This window comes from Gadus morhua, chromosome 9 (genome assembly GCF_902167405.1).
Source record: "Gadus morhua chromosome 9, gadMor3.0, whole genome shotgun sequence".
Lineage (NCBI taxonomy): Eukaryota > Metazoa > Chordata > Actinopteri > Gadiformes > Gadidae > Gadus > Gadus morhua.
Genome location: NC_044056.1, coordinates 14,224,283 through 14,243,592, shown reverse-complemented (window position 1 = coordinate 14,243,592; position 19,310 = coordinate 14,224,283). Strand labels below are relative to the sequence as shown.

Genomic DNA, 19,310 nt, shown 5'->3' with positions numbered 1-19,310 from the left:
CATTTCTAACAAATTACCCTGAAATTATAGGTCATAAATCTTTCCTACATCACATATTAGTGTCACCTGGATTGTCAGACACCAAAATTGAGCAATCGGGGGATATTTGAACAACATTGGTTTAATGGTTTGCCGGTTATTATTATAATTATGCAATCTTATAATTATTAATTTCTACTACTATGTCTTCTTATGGTAATCTCGTTTCCATGTCCGTGCCTTGCATTTTAAAAGAACGTTAATAACTCCCGGTCTATTTAGCTCTCGTGCTGAACCGGTTTTTGCATTAGACAAAAGCCTGAAAGAGGCTTGTAAGATGAAGGACGTTTCTTTGTAAGTATTCCATGAAGAGAAAAAAAAATACATTTTGTTCTGCCTCATTAGCAATGATTAAATAACACGCGGGGGGGAAAAAGAAAGACCCATAATATTTTATTTGAAAAACACAAAGGGCCCCATCTTGCATCCGGCGCAAGTGACTTAGTCACTGGCGCATGTGTCGTTGCTAGTTTACAACTGGCGCAGAGCGTTCTTTTCCCACCACCGCCACTCGCCGGTAAATTAGGGATTGATCATGCGCCCCAAGGGGCGGTTCGGCGGAAGGAGGAGGCATGTTCTGGCGCAAACGGTATTTTGCCGTTTCTGAATACCATTGCGCTACTGACCAGGAAATAGCTGGTTTAAAGTCAGTGGCGCGTTGTTCAGATGCTATTTTAAGGGCGCATGCATACATGCGCATGCGATGCATACGGATTGCTTGTGCACCTCGCGCATACACTTTGCTTCTCCCATCTACCTAGCCGCACATTCTTGGTAAATTATTTGGGAAAGAACAGCTGATGCAGCGGTAATAAGTTGTACTTTTTAATCAATTCATCTGCAAACACCGTACAGCAAACACATATTTTCTTGACAGAGACATCGTGTAGGCCTACATGCCCATAACTTTTAGGATTGATGAGTATTTGATCGTGAAAAACATTGTTTTACCGCGAGTGAGTGTTAAAAAGAATGAATGAATGCGGGCGCGCGTGTGTGCTCTGTTTAAACACACGCAAACTAAACACGTAACGCATAATACAATCAATGGCAATGTCTATTACCGCGGGGACACATGCATATTAGGATAGCATACAATACTGATAAGAAACAATGTTTATAATGTATTGCGTATATCATTAAATAGAACCACAGTTAACGCATATCATATGTTATATCATATACGTTTTCTTTGCCGAAATGTATTTGAGGACTCAGTATTTCTGAAGTTGTGGAAGAAAACCCCTTATTCCATGTGTGAATTAGGCCATATTATTTGGCAATAAACTGAGCCATTTGCAGTTTGAAATTCATGTGCATCTGTCTCATCGGAGACTGCAGACGCGCTGTCAAAATATCAACTCGTCCGATTCAAATGCGCTCATGGCTCTTAAAGGGGATGGGAGCTGGCACTCTCATTGGTTTGTTGGACGTTACGCACAAACCACACCTACGGGTAACTAGGCTGCTTCAGACCAACCCTTTTGACACTTGCGCCGCGACGCAAGTGTCATTTATCCGCCTGTAAAATAGCGATAGCGCCGTAGAACCGCCCACAAAGCTACTTGCGCTTTGCGCTTCCCACTTGCTTTTCAGACCGTTAAAATAGGGCCCAAAGTCCCATAATGCCCTAATGAGTGATTTCCAATTATTAAAGTCATTATGCTTCTTTTACATGCCTTTGGCCCAGAGGGGAGCTTGAGGCTGAGGGCCCGAGCAGCAGCCTTGGCCATCCATCACCCACCCTGTTCTTCTGAATGAATAGGAACGTAGAGCTGTAATCCCCTTTCAATCAACAGCAACCTAGGATGCCAGCGTAGTAAACTAGAGACTCGGCAGTAGTGGAGGGTGATGACCTGACGGGAGATGGAATTTGGCGCTGTTCAGACAATAGCCAGCACCCAGAGGAGATCCTTGCTCTAGTATGGAGATGATAGCCAGCACCCAGAAGAGAACCCTGCTCTAGTATTCAGGTGATATGACCTTTCACTGCTGGACGCCTGGTGTTTTTGAAGTAACATTTTTGTCAGAAGTGCCTGGTTCCTTATATCAATATTCTGCCACCAGAATAAAATACAATATGTTAAATTAGACAAGGCCCCTACAACCACAAAAACATCTGTCAGTAGAAAACCCTCACAACTCAGAGCTTCAAGGGTCTGCCGTATAATCTACAAAGTTCCAGCAAGAGACTAAACCATCTTTGAATATTACCTGCAGGTGACCGGGTAATACCATCCGACACGCTCCTCACAACAGAGGAGCCGGCGGTGTTGTTCCCCTGCAGGTCAGAGGATGGGCCACACGAGGGAGATCAAATGCTTGTACCGACTGAAGTCTGATATCCAGGCCCGAAGGCCGGCTCCATCACACCCCATCCATCACGCCCACCAGCGTTTCAATTAAACATCGCTTACATGAATCGAATTCCACACAGGAGGCAGGGGTGGGGGGAAGGGGGGGGATCCTTTTTTCCCTCATCTCAGTGCCTGTGCTCAGAGACACGATTCTGTTTCCATTGGCTCGGCTAATTACATGAATAGCAAATTAATGAACAAGGGGTTGTCCATGATGTGCTGTGTTGGTGCACGTGAGTCCTTCTTATTAACATGCTCTATCATTGAGCCGCCCGTCGTTTATCTGCTGCCTCCACGTCGTGTCAGATACTATCAGGAGCCGGCTAATAAAGATGTCTCCCTCCGCCGTGAATGAAGAGAGGAAGTAAAGGCCAGTTCGCCAAGGACCTGAAGATCAACAGGACCCGGTGGGGTTCGGTGGAAGAGTTCTGCTCTCCATCTCTGTCTCATCATTGATCAGGGTGGTGGTTTAGAAGTGAACTGGATTGTATTTGATCAGTAGGAGGACTATAGGGGATGGTCAGTGGAGCAGGTTTCAAAATCCACACATGAACAATTACGAAGAGGATGTTTTTATATGGGCAAAAAAATTGAAATGTGTGCTGGGATTAAACCTGGAGTCCTTCTGAAGGAGAAAAACGTTCTGTCTGAGGACGAGTTACAGTTAAACTCAGACTGTATGTCTGATCTGATATGTGGCAGCAGAAAAAAGCTAGATGATAGACCAGTGGGGGGAAAACAACCCAGCACTCTCCTTGTCAAAGAACTACTGAATAAATGAAACACAGATCCCTCCCTGCCCAGAAAGTGAATCATGTGAGTTTTTATTTTTTTGTGATACCATCCAGGATCTACTGTGTCTACAGTACAGTATCAGCCCTCCACTTCTACTATACCTAGTTCTGTCTCTACAATACACCACTCTAAAGTCTCCAAAGTGGAATTACTTTATATGACTACAGTACTGTAGTCACCATACTGTGACTACAGTATGGAACTATTTGTAACCTCGAGTATAAAACACATGGTCAAAGGCAGGATCATTTGATGTCCTAATGAAGTCTTCTCCCTGCGTGCTAAGGCGTGTGCCCTAGACTACAGCACCACTGCAGCAAAGAAGCAGGTTCATTACTAGCTAAGGCGGCCAGCATCTACGCAAAGGGAGCTGTGGCTAGATATCATGCACACGTTGCCATGGGATCCTGAACAACACACCCGAGCCAATAAATAAATAAACAAGCCGTTGTCAAGAAAGGTTGTGAAGAGCATTGGTAATATAGCACGATGGAACGCTTTTCTCAAAGAATGTTATGAGTGTGGTAAAAAAGGGAACAAACTCTACGATCAGAACGGCCGGACTTAAAGGACCTCCCAGGATATGTCAATTATTGGCAGTGCACATTCTTATTCAGATTTGCTCAGAAAATCAAAGCTAAAGTTGTGTCGAGTGTTAAATAATTGATTTGAGAATGCCCGAGGGAATAACGTCAGCGATTGAAAGGATATTTTCCTGAGTGTGAATCACAGTCGCCAGAAATCTGATTGGGGTTGTTGCTTTTAATGTAAACTTCAATTAGAATGATGAGGTCAATTAGACCTCATTGACTAGTTGTGGCCCGGGATAATTTGGTCTAATGATTGGACGAGATAAGATGTGCCTTCACCGCAATTAGAAAAAACAATGATATCACATATGCTCACACTAGACGGTGCCACTGAACAAACCCCCTGTGGTGAATATCTTCAAACGATCAATTACATAAGAGTAATAGCACATGCTTTTATTCCCTCATTGTGTTGCATGTCTTTATCAGTGTCCAGATGTCCAAACCAGCGTCCAGATGGGTTCTTGTAAGGGTTCACTCGCCAAATTCATCCACCTTCTGTTAGACGTGTTACACATCTGTAACAGTGAACATGCAGAATTTGCAGATGAGTTGGATATTTATTTGCACCATAAACAATTAGTCACGAGTAAAAGTTGACTTTTTTCTTTTGTTAACTGGAAGTATTCAATGAAAATACACAGCAGACTTGGACATAAAAACGTTTTTGATGGCCACGGCTAAGACGTTCTCGCAGAGCCGATGGCTTAGACTCGAGCAATGCTTTGGGGAACTACAGTTCCTCTTACCTGTCCATGTTTTAAAGACCAGATAGAAGCAGTTTTGCTCTCTTACTGCCCATCCATTCAGAGTGTTAGTATCCCGGAACCCCAACTATGTGTCCCCTAAGGGAGGAGAGAAGGTATTGTGGCCCTCGGACCACCAAGTTGCTGCCCAGTCCAGACCAAAGACAACCTTTTCTGACAACTTGTGATCAACACTAGACAGCTCTGTTTACCCTGGAATAAAAAAAGATAGATTCCATGTTAGAGCGACTATCATAAGCTGGGCCATAGTCACTCTCCTGCTTTACAGGACCAACGATGAAGTCAGAAGCGGCTTCTATCCGGACATTTGTCCATCCATTTGTCCTTTCTAAAGCAAACGAGAGAGAGAGACAGGCTACTTGTTTCTAAAATAAAAAGCTAACCATTTTTGCTGAACACAACCTCAGCTTAAGGATTTAGGGAGAGCCTGCATTTCTAAATGCTAGTAGATGTGTACACCCTATAAGCAACAAGGAACATAAAATGGCAGTTCCTCCAATACTGATTATATGCTTTGATTTGTTCCCAGGCCCACTCGTTTTTTACTTTGGACAAAGGTTCCTCCTAGATGAATGCGTGTTAATGTGACTCAGGAGGACAGGGTGAGCCTCCACAAAGGCCTAACAGTTGTTGCTTAACAACGAGCCCTGACAGGTGAGCTCTAAATATGGGGGGATACAGAAGAGCTTGTTCTTGCAGGTGTTCACCAGATGATCACAATTCACGGCTGCCAGAGGACAAAGAAAATTATAGTAATACATCCAGCGGATTCTGACATGGTTATTGCGCCCCATCATTCTCTGCACATCATCATTTATTTATTTAACTAAACATTTCCTCCATGCTCCCTTTGTGTTTTTCTCTGTATCCCTTCTCAATTGTTCCAACATTAAACAAGTGAATTTCAAATGTTTTTCGATTTTAGATTCATCTTTATCAAATTATAAATAAATGATTGATAAATAAAAATAAATAAATACATTATATTATATATATATCAAATTAATGTATGTTGAAAAATATCATTCATACACATACCATGCTAGTGCGCTAGTACTTGTATCCTGTACCATTCAGTTGGAGATTCACCTTGCTGTGAGATACGATATATTAGAGGGAACGAACCAAACTCGAAGAGACCAAACATATGTGGAACATCCAGAGGATGTTTCTCTGTCTGCCCAAGCTCAACCCAAATGCATGTTTTCAGAGATAAGGACAGCACACAGCTTGTTTTTGTCCATGGATTTCAGGTCAAAGCTACTTTGGAGACTTTATTTTAATGATAAACTGCAATACATTATTACTCCTGTTGCCCTGGGCAAAGATTACAGAGGTTCCGAAGATTTATTAACGCAACCTTGCTTGTAATTCATTCTGCAGCCATGCGTCGTGGTTCCAACAGCTCGGAGAACAACATTGGGGTTTAAGCAGGTCAGTGGATGTATTGCTGCTGCATTCATACAATCCCGGCCAATGCTGTGTGGACTGAGGCTCAGCAGGCCAAGCATGCCCACTATTTATACATCGGAATCAATGGGCGCTGAAGGATAATCTATTGGAGGAAACTTGCCGTGGGCTTGACAAGCAGAGTGTTACAGAGGCTGGGTGGTCAACAGCCCGGAGGAGAGCAATGGACCTTGAGAGCCTCTGAAAGCTCCTTAATATCACGGACACAGGGGGGAGGCCTTTGTTCGCTTGTCTGACAGGCCTCAGACTATGCAAAGGCTCATATCATGAAATCTCTTTATGGCCGTTTTTATAGAAATGGGTTTGAATGAAGGAGTGATCAAACATATAGGGTTGAATGCGTCAATGGGTGAGTGACTGTGAATGAGTGAGTGATTGAGTGATTAAATAAATCGTGGAGGGACTGATTCAGAATGAGTTAGAAGTGTGAGTGAGTAAGTGAGTGAGTGAGTGAGTGAGGCGATCTTTCCACATCAAACACCAGGGCAACAGATGATGACATCATCAGCCTGAAGAAAGTAGAGAGGAGGAGGAGGCGGGGCTATTTGTGTATGTATGCTCAGCGTGACTATCTCCTTTATAATCTGTTTCATTTAATTTTGACCCTCTTTTTTAAACATTCTATCTGGAAGGAAGTACCCAGGGGCTGTGTGAGGGGGGTGAAGACAGTCAGTGTACCCTCTGACCCCACAGCCCCCAGATATTTACTGTATTAATTAATCAATAGATTATGATTATTGATTGATGTATGGATGCCCCCCCCCTGGAGAGAGGCTTCGCAGAGCTCTGATCTTTGAGCCCATGGTTCCTCCCACCTTGCATAAATCTCCCTCTCTCTCCCCTACTAATGCCCTAGTGTCACACAAACAGGCTGGCTGCTATTTAAATTCAGCACAGCATCACTGCTGGCTCTGCGTATAACACCTGCATGACACAAATGCAAGGACACACACAGAAACAACTAGAACAAAACATCTACACACAGTAACCACAATGAGCAGCAGCAGTTGGAGTCAGGGGCTGAACTTGGATGGTGGATCTGGGGTAAGATTGGATTATTATGATGTGTTAAGTGGCTGGGTTCTCTTGAGTTTAACAGTTGCTTTAATAGAGGTCAATGGTAGATCAACATTCTGCAAAAGGTGCCTGCGTTGATTAGGTGGACAGTTTAAGGTCAATGTGAACGCTCTCCCCTCGCCTTCTTGGTTTCCCCTGCCTCTCTCATTATTATTCTCACTCTCTTTCTCCCTCTTATATTATATCTATCCCTTTCTCACACACTTAATCTCTCCCTCCTTTACTCTTGCCCTCTGCCTTGAGCTGAAGAGCTTTTCAATAGGACCAGGTCAGAATGTAGTGGTGCAGTCTTGTACTAAGCATATGTTATGATAGGATATGTTATGAAAGCATATGTTATGGTAGGATAGGTTATGATTTAGACACACAGAGAGACGAATGGATAGATAGACAGACGAACAGGCATCTTAGTACATACTCTATAAATCCTATATCATATGTTTTGATATGCAATAGTGTTATGTTATATGTTGTGATATTATATGATATTTGATGTGACATTATATGATAAGTTATGATATAATTTATAATATAAGATCAGTTAAAGTGTCGATCTAAAAAATGGACATGTAAATAAAAAACGCTGATAAGTCACTGTCTATCCACTGATGAGGGAACACCATGATAACAGATCTGACGGCCCACTGACGAAAGCCCGTTGAATGTTACTTGAACCAAATCATTTATTTATTTATGTTAAAACCTCACATAAATATTCATATCTGTTGCCCGGTTGCAATCGATACAAAGCAGCCAGGATTAATTTGGTTGATAAATAACAACAACCCAGAAACCAGGAAATAAACTGATTTGTAAAGGATGCAGAACTAGCAACAGTGGGCCTTTAAAAACAGCTATAAAAAAGAAAAAGCTTTTAAAAGTTGTGTTTAGGAGTATGTTAATGTGAGCACCTCCAACAATTAAAGTTGCTCATCAGGCATTAAAGGGATCCCCTCTTATTTTCTATTGACTGCTCGTTAAAAAACAATCACAGCCTGATAGAATATGCATCTGTTTACCATGAGGTGGTGGAGAACCAGGGAGCTCGATAGCTAAGAACGCCCACATCTGACGCCCTCAACTCTTACTTAACAACTTTTAGTGCTGCGCTCATGGCTCTACTTGGCACAGAGTTATGAAAACACATTGTGAAGCCCCCGCGTGTTAAATTGCACCTGAACATTTACGTAAAATGTGGAGTCGCCTTGAGTGGTCTTCGTGTGGATAATCCAATAATATGCAACCGCTCCCTCAGAGAATCCCTGGGTTCAAGGAGCCGCCAAGCACGAGGAAACCAATGGAATAGAGTTGTCGATTGAACCCTTCTCGAAGTCACGTGTGAGTGAAAACACACCGGAACCTGGTCTGTTTTTGTCTAGATCTGGGTCATAAACCCACTCTACCACCTCCGGGATTATTCTGAACAACCACTTGTCCACCAGGAGACTTGACCAACCAGGCTGACCACACCACTGGATGAACACAGCTCTGACCCTCAACAACCAATATGGTTGTTGTTTTGGCAGACGTTTAAGATCACAAAGGACTAAACTGTGCTCAGTGGGTTGAACTTTGATCACAAACAGCACCAGAATCGTCCTAGCAGGTCTGGGGGCATCGGTGGCTGGGGTGTCTGTTTCGTCTGTCTCTCGGCCTTGAGGTTTGTGGAAACTCAGAATCAACAGAGTCTAATTAACTATTTGCAACATTACATTTATTTAACAAAATAAAAGTGCATTCAACCATGAAGGTACAACCCATACAACTCAAGGATCTACTATCGACTAAAACTGACTATCAAGTTACTTCCGTTAGAGAAAATTAACTCAATTAAGACAGAAGCACATTTGTACTGAAATCATGTCCTCATTTGTTTCCACAATTTGACTTATTTCTAGTGTGATATGTTTCTTGCTGGTGCTATTGGGGGGCTTGAATATTAAGCATGGGTGCTCTGAGTTTACGGAATGCACACACAAAAGGCAAGCAATATGGGATATGGATGTAGGGTTCACAAACAGTAACTGATGACCATACAAACATCTCTGAGTCACATAAATAATCATCACTCAACAATAAACACAGACCTCCGCACACATCCCAGTGAACACACCACTCCTACACGGAAATCCAGCAGGCGAAGCTGAGCTCCTTTCAATTGTACAACAACTTATATCCATTGCATACAACTGTTAACAACGAACCACAACCATACAAGCCTCAGTCCGAGGCAAAGATTAGAATGATAATAATTAATAAAGACTCAAGAGATAATAAATGGATCGGCTGCATCCATTTATGCTCGAACATTGCAAAGAAAATATCGTTTGACAAATATTATAACAATTCTGTATGCATCAATTACATTTTCTCAGAGTAAGAGTGCTAAGCATTAACAGTTGGATACCCGCAGCATTGCCCATACTTTCTAATGATACTTATTAAAACATTAATAAGGCGCTGTGCAGCTAGGTGGTGTAATTATTAAACAGTATGAAGCAGTTTGAATCTAGAGCCAGGGCTCTGAGGAACTGAGATGAGATATCACAAGAGCTAGATGGGTGGCTTGCTCAAAGCGTGGAACAGCATGTAGACTCCAGACATAACACAACACATTGTATGTCAACAGCGAGAGAGAGAAAGAGAGGGAGAGAGAGAGAAAAGCAATCCAAGCATCAAATCAAGAGTAATTCAACTGTCATGACTCCTGGAGAAAAGTTACAAGCAACATGACATTACAAATAGTCTGTCCTCCTGCATCACCTGGAAGTTACACGTACACACTCAAAAACCCACGCACACACATGCAGATGGATGCTGACCTGTGGAAGATGTGCTGATTCAGCTGTATGTGTGTGTGTGTCTGTGTGTGTGTGTGTGTTCATGTGCAGTGCCTTGAAGGTAGTGTATGCCGAAAGTGGAAATGTATGTGTGTGTGTGTGTGTGTGTGTGTGTGTGTGTGTGTGTGTGTGTGTGTGTGTGTGTGTGTGTGTGTGTGTGTGTGTGTGTGTGTGTGTGTGTGTGTGTGTGTGTGTGTGTGTGTGAGCGCGTGTGTGCATGCGTGCTTGCGTGCGTGCATGCATGTGCATGTAAGTCCGCTGCGTCATGGTATTACCCCTGTAAAAACCCCATCCGGGTATTGGGGTACATCTCAACTTCTAACGATCAGCACAACAGTGGAGCAGCTGCTGCTCCTGAATCCCCCCCCTCCCCTATCCCCCTCCCCCCAACCCCCCCTCTCCCCCTTCTCCCTCAAGAGCAGCAGGGGGTCCTCGGCGTCAAAGCAGTTTCCATGCCAACGGCCCACGTCCTCCTGCTACACCAGTTGAACCCCCCCCAGGGCCACACCCTGCCCACCAGGAAGACTCCCCTCTCCTAGCAGGCAGGGCCCCGACCAAGTGTCAGCTCTGTCAGTGCCCCACTAGACAGCGTGTGGCATCCGCTCCTCTGCCCATATAAACGTTAAACAATCATTAATGTGATCCAGAGATCACAACGTCTGCTCCGGGTCACCCACGGCAGCAGGGAGTGGTAGCCTAACATTGCGCACCGTGCGTGTGTTATTGTGAGGCGACGGTATTTGTGTGCGTATTAATTATGACACACTGCTCGGGGGCCAGGAGCTAGGGCGGCCTAGCGTGTATTATCGTTGTAAGCCGAACAAGGTTCCCGATAGGACAATGAAGACAGACTCGACATTATTTAATCCTTCAGGGTGTGCAGAATGCTGCGGAGATTAATCAGTTTGTGTGTACAATATTAGTGGCATAATAGAATACATTCTGCGTGTGGAAATTGAATTACTCATAATCATTCATTTGTACACATTGGGTAAAAATCAACTTGAAAATTGCCAAGATTAATAAAAAAATAGAATAAAGTGTGTTTGGACTACTGGCGGATTTAAATAACAGGGCTGTAAAAAGAGTGTTTGCGCTGCATGCAGCAGTCCGCCCAGCTATGCTCTGTAGCGCGTTCCAGGACACACGTGTTTGACCAATCACAGCAGGAGGGCATTCTGCACCCCGCCGTTCACCATCGCCAAGATGCATTTTTTATCCCTCCATCACAATGTGATGCTGCTCTCTATATTTCTCTCTTTCTCTCTCTCTATTCCTATCTCTCTTTGTCTATCTCTTTCTCCTCCATTTTAAAAATATACATAACACTGATCAGGTGGGGCTGCTGGCATGCTGTTGACAGATAAATCAATCTATTTCCTGTATATCTTCACAACACAGAGAGCGAGAGAATGAGATCGAGTGAGAGAGAGAGATGGAGAGAGAGAGCGATAGCGGAGGGCAAGATGGGTGCAGAGAGGGAGACAGTGAAAGTGTGCATGCCAGAAAGACTGTGAATTTGAGAGGTAGTCAATGAGTAACAGAAACAAATTGAAGTAGACTGACACACAATATATATTTTTTAAAAAATCAGTGTTAGAGGCGAGGTGTTAAAACAACAGCAGAGGTGGAATGATTCATTACAGTGGCTGTGGCTTCCCAGACACCTGTCTGTTAGTTACAGTATGTTCTGTAGACGGGGTGTTAGATATGCTCAGCAGAGCAGAGCAGAGGGGTGGGGTTAATGATATGTGGTGTAGGTGTGCTACTGGTACAAACATTGTAGATGAAGGGGGAAGTTGTGACAAATGACTTGCACTCATCCATGAACAAATAAACAAAATGTGTGTTGCAAGGTCAAATGTGCGCACACGCACACACACACACACACACACACACGCACATGCACACGCACACGCACACGCACACACACACACACACACACACACACACAGTAACAATATATGCATAGTGACAAAATATACAACATAGTAAATTACAATTCTTATCGAAACAAACACCTTTAAAGGCTTTGAAGGTGTTTGTTTCGATAAGAATTGTAATTTAATCTGGACCTTCAAATGATAGGTCAAGCAACCTTAATGTGATGGCTTTCACTTTCACTAATTTTGTGTTCCAATGAGCTCGTTGTCTGACCCAGGTTCTACACAGTGCTAGTTGGACGTCATCACTGTTGGAGCTACCAGGTCCTGGATGCAGCCCATTAGCTCAGCGATCTGAACACAGAAAAGAGTGGTACCAAACCTGAATAAAGGCTCTGCTGGTTTTGGTGCCGTCTATTGACCTCCACACAGTGAGGACAGCAGCACATTCCCCCATAGCTTTTTTTTTATATGACGAAACAATGACTAGTAACCAATATAAAAAGAACAGTGCATTTCCAGTTGCTCCAAACAATTAGTTACATTATTTGTAAACAATTATTGGATTGTGTGTCTGCAACAGCATGTTGGGTCTGTGGGACAGAATTAGCATCATGTTTTCTGTGTGTTTGTATTAGAATGTTGTCTGTGTAAGCATAGCATGTTGGCTGTGTCTGTATTAGCAATTTGTCTGTGTCTGTATTAGCATGCTGTTTATGGGTGCGAATTAGCAATGTTTTCTGTGTATGTATTAGCATGTTGTCTGTGTATTTATTAGTGTGTTGTTTGTGAATGTATTATCATGTTGTTTGTGTGTCTTTATTAGCATTTTTTGTTTTTCCATATTAGTATGTTGACTTTACGTCTGTACTAGTATTTTGTCTGTATAGCTGTACAAGCACGTTGTCTGTATTGGCATGTTGTCTCTACGTCTCCATTAGCATGTTGGCATGGTGTTAGGATTAGCACATTCAATGTGTTAGCATATTTTGCATCTATCTGTATGAAATACATTCAGCCATGTTTCTGTTCGGTCTGAATTCTTATAAATCTGTGTACTATTGGCACAGCATGCAACCGTCTATTCCCTCTTATATTTATTGCAACGGATGCTTGCTCACTTGAAACTCTGCCAGTAGAGCTGGCATCGCTGCAGCTGTTTACTTCTTACTTCTTGTTGAAACCACACTTGAAAATCTTCACACAAGTCTGAATGCAGTAAACCAGGGGGCAGCCATCCAACCACATACTAATAGGGCTGCAGTGTCAGGTGAACTCTCTCAACACTTCATCCAATTACATGGAAACATCTCATTGCTGGGGAACGCTTGGCTAGATTCTTCACACTTTCTGACCGATTTTGCCAAAACAACTCCCTTAAAGAGAGACTTGTTTGACCGCTTTATCGTAGTTGTAGTGGTGCTATCCATTCATGGTTCAAGGGTCAGGCTGAGCTATAGAACACAGACAAAGGGTGAGCAGACTAGTGTGACGTGGGTTTGTAATACCCTTAGAGTCAGTCACTGTGATAAAGGACCATAGAAATAAACTCATTAAACTAAAAGTTCAGTCTGATCACAACCAGCAAAATACCTTGCTTTATTGTAGAATAGCTCCGTCCAAGCAAAATATTTCCACTCTAGGGCCAATCAGCCCAACATCACAAGCATTTAAAGGCGAACCTTGAAATGAATGTTTGGTGGTTACGTTTGGTTCTTGTGTATAATACTTGTATTGGCGTTCAGTACCTGTACATTTCTTAGGACTTCCGGGCTTCTTGCCGTGCATCCCAAGCTTGCATCCAAAATTCTCCTCCCAGAATTCTGCAAACCAGACGTTCCGGCGGTTGTTGGAGAGAGAGCGGCTCCTGAAGTAGCGATCGAACGCTGGCGAGGAGAAACAACAAGAACATCAGAACCACAGAACAAGGCACCAGAAAGGAACACATGGATCTCGTGGTCAAGCCAGATGATTGTTATTGTTTCTACAAGCAGGGAAAAGATGCAGCATATTGTTCTAGTAAATAGTAATCCCAGCTGCAAACCGAGGTGTTTGTATGTGCAGATTAGTGTTAATAATAAATATTTCAGAGGTTCATTATCGCCATAGGGAATCATGAAAGAAAACTACTCTTTAACTATGAAGGGGATCAGTATAAAAAGCATAATTTGTCTTTGTACATATCTCATAGTAATTTTTGCTTGAAATCCAGCACTTTGTTTGGGAGAACTGCAGTTGAGTGACAACAGTTCCTTTGAGGACTAACCACCCACTAGCTGTGGAATCACTGCCGGCTCTAGACCTTTGATGTTATTGTTCTGTTCGTTTTCCTAACGGCATTGCAGGAATTAAGTAGCAAAATACACAATGTATAATAATTTCAGCTGGGCGATAAATGCGATAATAATGGTGTTAACACAAATTAGACTTAATGCCACACATTATTTTGATGCATTATGCAGGTACTATCCTTTTAAGACGGAACATACAATTTCAATGAGAGACAAGCTACACGGTGTGAAGGAGCAGAACCTTGTTGCCTGATGGCAACTAGCAAATATATGAGCGGATCATGTGACTCAAAACCTATTTTGCACAAGACGAATTGTGGAAAAATGCGCTACATTATGTTCAGTCACTGAGGCAATTAATGTTTATCCTGCATTTAACGTAATTCCTCTATCGCCCGACTCTCAATAAAGGTAGCCTACACTGAACCATAAACATATAACCTATATATGCCTCTCACTGGAGAGCAGGCTTCCCTCACCCCGTCTGTGGTTTTAGGTTTTAGGTTTGTGTATAAGAGTAGTCCAATACTTGTCATTATTGACAAATCCCCATGTTAGTTGAAACTATTGAAATATCGATAAGCTCATAGGATAAGGCTGCTCCCTGCTAATTCCTTCTGCTTTATGTGAAGCAAACTGGCGACTCTGCTGCTTCAATGAACAGCTCTCTCTAAACAGCATAACCCAAGCAAGCCAAACGATGGTAACCATCGCACTTAAATGTTAACTTAGTTCAATGGGAAGCAAAAAAAGGCTTTTTTTCAAATCTAGAATATATATATATATATATATATATATGGCTGTGAATTGTTTCATATATTTGAACAGATTCACAGCCCTAATAATAATTCAACCATGTATTTATGCAATATTTCTGTAACATTTACAGAAAAAGCGCCATGGCAGTTGCAAACCGTGAACTTTGCATAAAAGATAAAATATTGAAAGCAGGTACAGCAGAGGTTTGAAAGGATCCAGAAGAAATGCAGAAAACCACACAGGCAGAAACAAAAATAACAAACAGACAGGGGCACAAGCTAGGGAACACAGATTAACTCCAAACAGGTGGCACACATTTGGCTATCGAGACAAAAATAAGACACGCGGTTCATGTGGTGCAAGCCGCTCCATTCACTTTTAGCGAGTGGGTGAGTGACACCAATGGCACTATTCAAAAAGCTGACTGCTGTCTGTAGTTTTTTTTAATGTACGTTTGCCAAGTTGATAATGCCATGCATTATTTGCGATCCCTGCATTGAGAAAAATAATCAGCCAACCAATGTGAGATTACAACGCTGGCAGGGTTTCTCAAGGGTCTTTCACTCAAGGTGTTTTTCTTTTCTGATATATTTTTTCTATTTTCAATTTTTTCTATCTATTTATTTTCCCTACAGCTCAGAGTCACCCATTCATCGTGTAAGTTTTATTTTCTTCAAAGCAAAAGTGAAGTCATAATTGCAGCCTAGACGGATACATAATGATACCAGGCAGCGAGGTGTAACCCAACATCAAAACAACCATCTAACACGAAAGAGGTCGGTTTGAATCAAGGCAGAAAAATATAAGGATCCAATACCTATTCAGCGACCACTTGTGCCGAGTTTAACAAAAGACAGACATGGAGATGGCATGTTTTCTACTGCCTCAAATTCCCCTCTACCGCAACACTTGACAGTCCATTTGACAGTCCATTAGTGACTTACTTAAGCATTGTTATTCACAAAAATTACACCTGAATGTTATTTAAGGTTGTTTTAGGGAGAAATAACTCAATATATAACAATTGCAAAACAATGTGGATGAGTATCATTTTCTCTCTCTCCCTCTGTGTGTCTACGTCTCTCTCACCAGGTGAGGTGTGCATAGCCACTTCTGTGTGTCTACGTCTCTCTCCCCAGGTGAGGTGTGTATAGCCACGTCGGGAAGGTCCCCAGATAACCCCCACATAACATCTACAATTACATTTTAGTGGTTCTAACATATTACGTACCACCATGGTTCGTCCTTTAGTGTCATGGTCTGTCTGTTTCCTTGTCTTGTTTTGGTGTGTTACCTGTTTTACTTTGGCATCGGTCTTGTTTCTCCCCATGTCAGGTTTCCCCCCTGTGTGATTACTGCTCCCTCCCCTAATGTGTTTCAGCTGATACTCGTTGCGTGCCCTGTGTGTTTGGTATTTAAGCCCTTGTCTTTCCTTTGTTCCTTGTCAGATCATTTTAGTTTGTGGTGAGTTTTGTCCTGTGTGTTCCCGGTGTTCCCTGTGTTACCCGCGTCACCCAGGTCACCCGTGTTCCTTGCCTTTCTAGTTAATAAATTATCTTTTCATTGAACTGTCTGCTATTGGGTCCTACCTGCCTGCCTGCCACCCGCTAACCGTGACATTTAGCAAAGAAAATGTATATTGTTCCCTTATGTTATTATTCAGATCATCAACACCATCAAAGGTTGTCCTGTTGCTTTCTTTAACTTGTTATACGGACAAAACACTTTGTGAATTACGCTAGTAATGTTTAGAAGGTTATCTACAACTTAATTTGAAACAATAGTTTTTTTATTTCACAATTGATTGTTAATACTAGAAAAAAAGTTTGATATTTTCTATTGTGTCAAACAATTTTATACAATGTTTTTTTACTGTTTACGCTGCGGTTGTGCACTGTTAAACTGTTTACTTAATCCTACCACTCACCTTTAAAGCCCTGCATGGCACTTCTCCTGCCTCTATCTTGGACCACCCCTGACCACACCAGTAGACCCCTTGCCTGAAATCCCCCCTGAGACAGGGCCTTCTCTACTGCTGCAACCCATCAAAGGAATTATCTCCTGGCTGATATCCAACCTGCCCACTTAAAAACAAACTGAAAACAGTTTTTGATCTCATGGCTGATGGCACTTCTTCTAATTTTGATTTCTGCCCGCTCCTCCTAGATGTCTTCTCCCAATCAGGGCTCCTGTTGGGAGGTATAAAGGACTTCACTCTGAACAGGTCCGCTGTCACCACCACGTCTCCTCCTCTGGACATTTTTAGTTTAGGAGATTATTACTGCATTTTATGAATAAACCAATGTCTTCGTCACACTCCACTATGGGTTGGTTCTCTTTACGCACCGGGGTGTTACGCTGGTTACTGATTAGAACAAGAAACATGGCCTCACTTCTCACTGATTATATAATCAAACCGATAAATGGGGGGGGCATTAACGCTGCCAAGGTTAACTCTCCCCACTTACAATGCATGCACTTGCAGAAAACGTGTCCACTGAACTTGCTGGTGTGCTAACCAAATGGGCAATGGCTTGGTCATTGGTCACGCATGTGCCGCCCTCTCTCCAGGCTACAATCTTTCTCTTAACAGTTTCCTGTCTTTCTTCACTGACCTGTCACAGGGCACAAAAGGCCGCTAAAAACCTATAAAACCTTCAGAGATATCCTGCCCCCTCACAGTTTGAAAGGTGTAAACCTGGAGCATGTCAGGAGGGGGGGTGAGAGAGGGTGGGATAAGGGGGATCCTCCTTGTCTCACCATCCACTGAGGCTCTCTTTGGCAGGATGGTGATAGCCCCCTCGGCAGCCTTCTCCTGCCCGACCACCGGTGAGATCTTGGAGCCCCAGCTGTCCGAGCCCACCCACAGAAAGTGACCCGACTGGTTGTTCCTTTTGGCCGCGTCCAGGATGCGTCTGCCAGACAGAGAGAAGGAGAGAGAATCAGCCATAGGGAGTGATAGAGATGAGGCCCAGAGAGAATCAACCATAGGGAGTGATAGAGATGAGGCCCAGAGAGAATCAACCATAGGGAGTGATAGAGATGAGGCCCAGAGAGAATCAACCATAGGAAGTGATATAGATGAGGCCCAGAGAGAATCAACCATAGGGAGTGATAGAGATGAGGCCCAGAGAGAATCAACCATAGGAAGTGATATAGATGAGGCCGAGAGAGAATCAACCATAGGGAGTGATAGAGATGAGGCCCAGAGAGAATCAACCATAGGAAGTGATATAGATGAGGCCCAGAGAGAATCAACCATAGGGAGTGATAGAGATGAAGACCAGTGTTCAGCTTTTATCTGAACACCGATGTTTTAGGGGAAAATGCATGAGGGCACTGTCTACGTGCATGTGTGTATGTGTGTGCGTGTGTCTACGTGTGTGTGCGTGTGTACGCGTGTGTACGTGTGTGTACGTGTGTGTACTTGTGTGTACGTGTGTGTGTGCGTGTGTGCGTGCGTGCGTGCGTGCGTGCGTGCGTGCGTTCGTGTCTTGTTTCTACCGGATGTCGTCCTCATTGGCGAACATGATGACAGCGCGGGCGTTGGGGGTCTCCATCAGCCGCTGGATGGTCTTATCAAACTCCCCTGGTCGCGGCTCCCTGGGGACCTTCACAGACTGGGCTATACACACCCCACCTGGGGAGAGAGACACACAGAGGGAGAGAGGGAGAGACTTGATTACATTTACTGCTTAGTGTGATGTACTGGCCTAGTCTTTTGCTGGCAGCCACACGTACACACACGCGCACGCGCACGCGCACACACACACACACACACACACACACACACACACACACACACAGACGGTTTGCTGGCTGCCATTCCAGACAGCCAGATGTGCTCCATCCATCACGTCAATTGTAAACAAACAGCAGTGTAAACAACAACAGCAACGGACTCAGGAACCTCCAGACACCCTCCGGAACCCTCCATCATGCCAACAGGTCTCCCAGAGCCCTCATCCTTCCCGCCGCTACCCTCCATTTAACTCTCGCTCACAGACCTGTTGGACCCCCCCCACAGACCCAACAGAGCACTCAGAGGAGGGCACCCCGACCCATCGCCTCTTCATACCAGACACAGACAAATGTATTCAAAGTGGCAAAGAGACAGGTAATGCCAACTCGCAGTTTAGGGAAGTTTTAGGGGTATGTCTAATGGCATCCTACATTACCACTCGACTTCAGCCCAGTTTAACTTTAAACTGGTCCCACTTCTGCAAAGAGGTTGATATTCGGGATAAAGGATGGGACATTTTTTAGTTTCTCTGATGAATACTGCGATGTCATCAGCATATGCTGTCAGGCTAGCGGATACCAGCCTGTGAAATAGTCCTGGCAGACCCGGTGTGAGCTTGATTAGCAGTGGATCGATTGCTAGGGTGTAGAGCGCTGCAGACGATTGTCATCCCTGAAGGATCTCTCTCCGGGCCGTAAAC

At 43.5% G+C, this 19,310-nt stretch overlaps 1 protein-coding gene across 1 annotated transcript in view; it reads right to left on the bottom strand.

The window, feature by feature from the left end:
* Window positions 1–19,310, bottom strand: part of LOC115551429 (metabotropic glutamate receptor 8) — a 96,174-nt gene that overhangs the window by 16,505 nt on the left and 60,359 nt on the right. The window contains exons 4-6 of the mRNA XM_030367149.1: window positions 18,373–18,508; window positions 17,629–17,783; window positions 13,567–13,704 (exon numbers count right to left, since the gene is read on the bottom strand). Coding sequence (XP_030223009.1) covers window positions 13,567–13,704; window positions 17,629–17,783; window positions 18,373–18,508 — 429 coding nt within the window. The remainder of the gene's footprint in view (window positions 1–13,566; window positions 13,705–17,628; window positions 17,784–18,372; window positions 18,509–19,310) is intronic.